The sequence below is a fragment of the Bos indicus genome, chromosome 4 (genome assembly GCF_029378745.1).
Source record: "Bos indicus isolate NIAB-ARS_2022 breed Sahiwal x Tharparkar chromosome 4, NIAB-ARS_B.indTharparkar_mat_pri_1.0, whole genome shotgun sequence".
In the NCBI taxonomy this organism is placed as follows: Eukaryota; Metazoa; Chordata; class Mammalia; order Artiodactyla; family Bovidae; genus Bos; species Bos indicus.
In genome coordinates this window covers 84245825-84254797 of record NC_091763.1, presented here as the reverse complement: position 1 = coordinate 84254797, position 8973 = coordinate 84245825, and the positions used below count along the sequence as shown (strand labels likewise).

General features: G+C 35.5%; 1 protein-coding gene across 1 annotated transcript; it reads left to right on the top strand.

Annotated features, from left to right (window-relative positions):
- The first annotated feature begins 6815 nt into the window (after positions 1–6815).
- On the top strand, positions 6816–7608 carry LOC109577098 (mitochondrial import receptor subunit TOM20 homolog). Its single transcript, XM_070788059.1, has one exon. The coding sequence runs from the start codon at positions 6926–6928 to the stop codon at positions 7361–7363; it is 438 nt and encodes a 145-aa protein (XP_070644160.1). The 5' UTR covers positions 6816–6925; the 3' UTR covers positions 7364–7608.
- The last annotated feature ends 1365 nt before the right edge of the window (positions 7609–8973 follow it).

The following is an 8973-nucleotide window of genomic DNA, read 5'->3' as shown; positions in this document are numbered from 1 at the left end:
TAAACTTCAAGTAAAACTTTATGTTTTATATCATTGAAAAATCTGTTAAAATGGAAATGTCATAATAATTTGCAAATCAATGTCAAATAACTATTCCATTTCTCTCTTCATAGTTTGTTTTTAATGTATATTTTATTTAAGCTTCAGGTTTTCTTTCAGCACTTCATCATTTGCTGTATTACCTCAACGTCATTTCCATTTCTGCCTATCTATTAACATCACCTTCTCTCTCAGGAAGTGGGCTATATGTAAGAGCCTGATCTTCAAAGAATAAAGTAGGTCCTGAAATATCTCTGTAGCTACTATTCAATATCACTTATCACTTCTGAGCCCAGTAGAAAGCTAATGTTGACTCAGATAAATAATGAATAATTAAACATAGTTGAACTTGTTTCAAATATTGTGGTTTTAAATCTTTTTATGGCAAAAACGAGCATATTATATAATCAAGGATCTGAACAACTAATATCATAGCTTCCAATTTTCCTTTACAAATAAAGCCAGGCAAAATTACAGAAAGTTCTGCAATAGCATTTTTATTTAGGTTTTTAAACTAAATATATGTTTTATCAAGTTATGGCCTTGTATTTTAAATCATAGCTCACTATCACTATGTTTAGTCATAAAAGTGTACATACTTATGAATTAATGTCAGCTATAATAATATTTCTTGGGCTTTTAAATGTAATCTCATTTCAAGCTTTAGAAATACAACCCAATGTTGTAGTAATCTATTTGGCATTTTTAAAAAGACATTTTAGAAATACTTATTGGTAATTTGGAAATGATATAGTTCTTAAGCTACAATTTAGAACATTTAAAATTGCAAGAATTAAGTAGAAGTTCATTTCACTGAGCCACTGATCATGTGATGTTATACTGTGTGTGTGTGTCTGTCTGTCAGAGAGAGACAGGGAGAGGAAGGGGAAGAGACTGAGAGGGGGAAAGGGAAAGGGAAAATGATGGAGCAAATAATATTGATTATTGACTGATGTTCTGAATTTAAAGTGCTTTTTACCCAGTCTTCCATATTTGATGCATCTTATAATCAATTGTGAAGAATGTTCAAGGCCAAAATTTCACCAAGGTCAAGCACATAGTCAAAAACCTAATTTGTCACTAGTAAAGAGAATCGAGATATATGGGATGTTTCATTTTATTTCTCAAAGTATTGAATTACATATCATTAAACATTTTATTAATATGGGAACTTTCCATAGTGCTTGTATTTAAATTTCCTATGTGATAATTTACTTTGAAATACTGCATATAGAGAGTGTGATATATGTGTATATAATATTGTTTATTTGTTTAAGTAGTGTTAAAAGATATACTGAGCCCTATTAAACATTTGAGGGGTTTATTTGAATAAAAATCCATTGGAACTGGGAAGCATCTAACCAGGAGTGTTTAGGAACACTTTTTCCATAGGAGCTAGAGCGATGATTAGAGAAGTAATGGAAGTAAATGTAGTGAATGTATGCTCAGTGGTATTTTACTCTTTGCTACCCCATGGAGTGTAGCCAGCCAGGCTTCTCTGTCCATGGAATTTTCCAGCTTAAGAATATTGGAGTGGGTTGCCATTTCCTACTCCAGGGTATCTTCCCCAGCCAAAGATGGAACCCACATCTCTTGCATCTTCTACAGTGTTAGGCAGATTCTTTACCACTGCACCACTTCGGCAGCCCTGTGGAAACAAAGCGGGGAAGTTATTTGTTTGCCTATGGCTTAAAAGCCTTGTTGTCTGAGCCTGATTGTACTTAGGTTTCCATCTTTTACCCTTGAGGCATTTACAGATTTAGATTTCAGTTTGCTTAGTAGGTCTTCGGAGAAGGCAATGGCACCATTCTTGCCTGGAAAATTCCATGGACAGAGGAGCCTGGTAGGCTGCAGTCCACGGGATCGTGAAGAGTCGGGCACGACTGAGCGACTTCACTTTCACTTTTCACTTTCATGCATTGGAGAGGGAAATGGCAGTATTCTTGCCTAGAGAATCCCAGGGACAGAGGAGCCTAGTGGGCTGCCGTCTATGGGGTCGCACAGAGTCAGACATGACTGAAGCGACTTAGCAGCAGCAGCAGCAGTAGGTCTTCATGGCATCAGAGCTTCCTCATCTAATAGCTTCCTTGTTTAATTAATTAAACAGTAGTTAGTGTTTAAATATACTGAATAGGATTAAAAATTTTAGAGATGGCTAATGGAAATTTATTAAAATATTAAATATATGTTTACATAAGAGTTCATTAACAAATAACTTGAGAAATAATTTTATTAAGGAAATTACAGATATTTAATTGTTGAATTTACAGGTATTCAATTACAGATATATAGTTATTTAGAAAGATTTTCTGAGCTCCAGTGAACATGTATGGATAAGGTTTATTAATCTGGTAAGACCAATAGCCTAACAATTACAAAATATATCTGTAGTTCAACAGAAATCTTTTCCTGGGTCTCATGCTTAACAAGTCTCTGTTCCTATTCTCTCTGTTCTTCCTGATTCTGGAGACACATGTCTTCATATAGAAATGTGTTTTCATTTTACTTGATTGTATTCCTAGGAGTGTAAATTACTAGATGTACAGTAGTTTAATTTTTAACTTTTAATTAAAAACATTTTATACATAGAATTTCAATTTCTGCCATCATTGTTTTGTAGTTTTCAGTGTACAACTCTGCATTTCTTCTGTTAATTTCATTCTCAAGACATATTTTTTTTGGTGCTATTGTGAATAAAATATTTTCTTAATTTTTATTTTCAAATGACTCATTGCTAGTACATAGGAAGACTTCTTTGCGTATTAATCTTCTCTCTTACAGAAGTACTCATGTAAACACATATCATTTGTGAAATAAGCCAGTTTTATTTTTTCCTTTCTATGGGTGTTTCTTTCTGTTTTCTTTTTCTCTCTCTTTTTGCCTCTTTTCACTGACTAGAACCTTTAGTGCAACATCAGTAGAGTTGGTGAGACCAGTGGACCTCCTTGTTCTGTTGAAAAATATTCATTGGCAAGTATGACATTAGCTCTAGTTTTTTGTTTGTTTCCCATACGGTTTTTATGTTGACTAAGAAGGTCCTTTTCTTTTCTAATTTGTTATGAATTTTGTCTTTGTCTTCAATAGAGTTTGTCAAATGCTTCTTCTTCCTCTTTTGAGATGACCATGTGGCTTTTGTCATTCATTGAAGCAATATGATATATAACATGAAATTATTTTGTTTGTTAAACCATCTTTGTCTTCTTGAGATAAATATGTAGCAATAGTTTTAAAAATCTTTTAATCTATTGCTGTATTTGCTTTGATATTTTTATTATAGTATTTTTATAATATGTTGTCTGTATTTTTCTAACCCTGTCTATACTTATCAGGGATATCTGTCACTTTTATTTTTCTTGTTATGTCTTGGTTTTGCACTGTTATCATGGTAATACCGACTTAGTAGAATAATACAGATTTATATCCTCTTCTTCCATTTTGCTTAAATTTTATGGATTGATGTTATTTTATCATTAAATATCTTCTGTATTTTAGCAACGAACTCATTTGCACCTGGGAGAGTTTATGAAGAGATTTTAAATTAGTAATTCAATTTATTTATTTGATGTTTACTAAGTGTGAACTTCGTTTATATTCTCTATTGTTTTTCTGTTGTCTATTGATTTCTATTCTGATCTTTAATATTTCTTTTCCTGCTTATATTTGATTTAGTTTCTTCTTCTTTTACCAGTATCTCAAGACTGCTACTGAGATTATTTATTTAGTTGTTTTAACCATAGGCATTTAGAGCTTATTCAGAACTCAAATATATATCCTATAAAAACTCATATATTGAAACCCTAATCCCAAATGTGGCTGTATATAGACATAGGGCTTTTAAAGAGGTTGTTATTGCTGTTGTTCAGTCACCAAGTCTTGTCACTTCTTAATCTCTTCTGCTTCTGCTAGGTCCTTACTCTTTCTGTTCTTTACTGTGCCCATTTTTGCATGAAATGTTTCCTTGGTTTGTCTAATTTTCTTGATGATATCTCTAGTCTTTCCCATTCTATTGTTTCCCTCTGTTTTTTTGCATTGCTGACTTAAGATGGTTTTCTTATTTCTCCTTGCTATTCTTTGGAAATCTGCATTCAGTTGGGTATATATTTCCCTTTCTCCTTTGTCTTTCACTTTTCTTCTTTTCTCCACTGTATGTAATGCCTCCTCAAACAACCGTTTTGCCTTCCTGCATTTTTTTTTTTTCTTGAGGATGGTTTTGTTCACTGCCTCCTGTACAATGTTATGAACCTCTGTCCATAGTTCTGGCATTCTATCAAATTTAATCCCTTGCATCTATTTGTCAATTCCACTGTATAATCATAAGGGATTTGATTTAGGTCATACCTGAATGGCCTAGTTGAGGTTAAATGAGAGTAAAAGGATGGAGCCTTAACTTAATCCAAAAGAACTGGCGTCCTTTAAGATGAGGAAGAGACAACAGAGATGTAACATGCACGAGGAAATGCCCCTTGAGGACACAGCAAGAAGATAGCCATATGCACCAAAGAGAGAGACCTCAGCAGAAAACAAATCTTCCAACAGTTGTATCTTCAGTTTCCAGAGCTGTGAGAAAATAAACCTGTGGTGTTTAAGCCACCCATTTTGTGGTATTTTGTATGCAGTCCCAGAAGACTAATTCAAAGCTCCACATTTTCCCTATAACCTTACATTTAGCTGAATCCTACAAATTGTAATATGTTGTGGTTGTGTTTTCATTTAGCTCATAACATTTTCTAAATTCTCCATGATTTTCTCCTTAACCTATAAATTATTTTAAAATGTGTTGTTTATTTTCCATATTTACATGTCGATTTTCCCAGTTTCCTTCAGTTGTTGCTTTCCAATTTAACACTAATTTAGTCAAAGGACATACTTTGTATGATTTCAATGGTTTTATATTTATTGAGGTTTGTTTTTTGGCTTGCCACATTATTTATATTTATTTATATTTATATGGAGAGTTGTTTATCAACTTTAGAATAATGTGCTTTCTCCTCTTGTTGGGTAGAGAGTTCTATACAGGTGAGTTAGGTCCTTTAGGTTGATAGTGTTTTACCTTTCACTATGAACAAAGCTAGGAGATATGATGGAATTCCAGCTGAGCTATTTCAAATACTAAAAGATGATGCTGTGAAAGTGCTGCATGCAATATGCCAGCAAATTTGAAAAACTCATCAGTTGCCACAGGACTGGAAAAAGTCAGTTTTCATTCCAATGCCAAAGAAGGGCAATGCCAAAGAATGTTCAAATTACCACCAATTGCACTCATTTTGCATGCTATCAAAGAAATGGTCAAAATTTTCCAAGTGAGACCTCAATAGTACGTGAATCAAGAAACTCCAGTTCTTTAAGCTGGATATAGAAAAGACAGAAGAACCAGAGGTCAAATGGCCAACATCTGTTGGATCATAGAAAAAGCAAGAGAATTCCAGAAAAACATCCACTTCTGCTTCATTGACTATGCAAAAGCCTTTGACTGTGTGGATCACAGCAAATTATGGAAAATTCTTCAATAGATGGGAATACCAGACCACCTTACTTGTCTCCTGAGAAACCTGTGTGCAAGTCAAGAAGCAACAATTAGAACCGGACTGAAACAATGGAACAATGGACTGGTTTCAAATTGGGAAAGGAGTAAGTCGAGGCTGCATACTATCACCCTGCTTATTTAACTGATATGCAGAGTACATCATGTGAAATGCCAGGTTGGATCAAGCAAAAACTGAAATCAAGATTGCAGGGAGAAATATCAACAACCTCAGATATGCACATGACACCAACCATATGGCAGAAAGTGAAGAAGAACTAAGTAGCCTCTTGATGAAAGTGAAAGGGGAGAGTGAAAAATCTGACTTAAAACTCAACATTCAAAAACTAAGATCATGGCATCTGGTCCCATCATTTTATGGCAAATAGATGGGGAAACAACAGAAACAGTGACAGACTTTTTATTTTCTTGGGCTCCAAAATCACTTCAGATGGTGACTGCAGCCATGAAATTAAAAGGTGCTTACTCCTTGGAAGAGAAGCTATGGCAAACCTACACAGCACATTAAAAAAAACTGAGACATTTCTTTGCTGACGAAGGTCCATATAGTCAAAGGTATGCTTTTTCCAGTAGTCATGTATGGATGTGAGAGTTGGACCATAAAGAAGGCTGAACACTGAAGAATTGATGCTTTTGAACTGTGATGTTGGAAAAGACTCTTGAGAGTCCCTTGGATTGCAAAGAGATCAAACCAGTCAATCCTAAAGAAAATCAGTCTTGAATATTCATTAGAAGGACTGATGTGAAGCTGAAAATATAATACTTTGGCCACCTGAGGTGAACACCTAACTCATTAGAAAAGAGCCTGATGCTGGGAAGGATTGAAGGCAAGAGAAGCGGGCAGCAGAGGATGAAATGGTTGGATGGCATCACCAACTCAATCGACATGAATTTGAGCAAACTTTGGGAGATGGTGAAGGACAGAGAAGCCTGGCATGCTGCAGTCCATAGGGTCACAAAGAGTCAGACATGACTGAGAGACTGAACAACAACAACAGTATTTACACTTACAGATTTTTTTGTCTACCTTCTACTTATTTTTAGAATGGAATTATTTGTGTCTTTTGGTAGTATTGTTGAATTACCTGTTATTTCAACCTGTTCTGCCAGGTTCTGTTTCATACATTTTGGGGCTCTTTTGTTAGATGCACGTATATTCATAAGTTTTATGTCTTTCTGATATAAATTAACCCTTTCACATTCTAAAATGTCTTTTGGTCCCTCGCGGCGGGCGGCGGGCGGCGGGCGTCTGGACTGAGCCGCGCACTCGGATCCGAGGCTTCGCGGTCAACGGCTTCTTTGCGGGCCCCGCCGCAGCCGACCCGGCTCCTCGGTGGAGAGAAGATGGTGGGCCGGAACAGCGCCATCGCCGCCGGCGTGTGCGGGGTCCTTTTCATCGGTTACTGCATTTACTTCGACCGCAAGAGACGGAGTGACCCCAACTTCAAGAACAGGCTGCGAGAACGAAGAAAGAAACAGAAGCTTGCCAAGGAGAGAGCTGGGCTTTTCAAGTTACCTGACCTTAAAGATGCTGAAGCTGTTCAGAAATTCTTTCTAGAAGAAATACAGCTTGGTGAAGAATTACTAGCTCAAGGTGAATATGAGAAGGGTGTGGACCATCTGACAAATGGGATTGCTGTGTGTGGACAGCCACAGCAGTTACTGCAAGTATTGCAACAAACTCTTCCGCCACCAGTGTTCCAGATGCTTCTGACTAAGCTCCCAACAATTAGTCAGAGAATTGTAAGTGCTCAGAGCTTGGCTGAAGATGATGTGGAATGAGAAACAAATGTAAACATAATGATCTCAATTAAAACATATTTTTAAAATCTTAACTCAGAAGATGATCGGCTCTGGGGGAGTAAGGGCAGATAAGCTTGTTATGGACTGTCCTCCACAGTGAAGTCTACCAAAGTTAATTTTTACTTTGTGTAGATCCATTTGTCTGTTTTATTTATTTTTCCCAGTGAAAAGTGTATTTTGATAGAGAGCTTTTCATTTTATAAATACACTATGAATTACTGAAATACGCATTTTGTTTATTCTTAAAATGTGTGATTAGAATGTACATATAACATCCCATTACTTACGTTAAAAATACCCGGTGCTCAGTTTTGAAAGATAGGCCCCCAAAAATGTAGAAGAAAATTGAAGAATATACTTGTTTTGCTCTACATCAGAAAGTTGGCTGGAAACTTGTGTTGATCAAAACTGAGCGTTAAGAGATTATTTCTTTCCATTTAGTCTCTTAAATATGTGTAATGTGCTGCTATGCTATAATAACAACTTCACCCCCTCCCTTGAAATGTTTTCTTTAAATCAGTGGGTTTGATGTATTCTGGATATTTACCTCCTTGTATTTTAGATACATGTAGTTGCGGATGGCACCAGGAATTGGATGTCTATACATTCTTAATCTGGCTGAGTAAGCTTTACCAGTTAATGTCTGCCCACTTGCCTCATATATAAACTGAGGAAATGGGTGTGCTAATTCAGCTTCTAATTCCTGTGGTTCTGTGCAGCATTTTCAAATCCCTCTTTCTGAGGGAAATACCTGTTTGGGCAGCCAGCCCTTGCGTTTTTTTATACTCTGAATTTTGCCTGCTTGCCTGACGTAGTATTTCTGGTTTTTTAAAAGGTATAACATGTTGATTTTCACTGAAATCATGGTTCTGTCACTACTTTTGTAAATTAACCCGAAACGTAACCTTCACGGTGACTGGGACGATATGCTTGTAAAAGTGTTTGTTCCCTTTTGCTTTTGTCCTCAGTGTACCTCCTTAATCCCCTACCAACCCTTATCTTGTATGAGAATAAGGTGTAACTTTGTGGCTGAAGACTTGAATGAAGATAATGGGACCTTTTATTCTCTAAATAGTGACATATTATCTGCAGCCACAGATTAAATATCAGACCTAAGAATAAAGATCCTTGGTACTTAAAAAAATAATAATAATAAAATAAAATGTCTTTTATCCCCAATGATATTTTTGTCTTAAAATCTGATCATTTTTTAAGATCTCTTACTTTATGGTATTGATAGTAATACAACAAACCTCCTCAGATTTGGAAATAATAGGAGTCTTAGACAAGTGAACTTATTTTCCTTTGTTTTTATTGATTCTCCTCGAGGATGTTGTAAGGAATATATGTTGTGATGAAAAATTCTTTGTGTTTAGACTTATAATATCACTTTCAAAGAATTCTCAGTTTCATGTCTGCAGAGTGTTCTGTTATTTTAATCCTTTTTAGATCCACACACTGCTATTCTGTTTTGCACAGATTTACAAAATGCTAAATTTAAATAATTTTGTTTCTTTCTGTTTTTTTTTTTTTCAAAGTGCCAAGTTGCATCTACTTAACAAGAATTGATGCTACCAGTCATGCTTCCT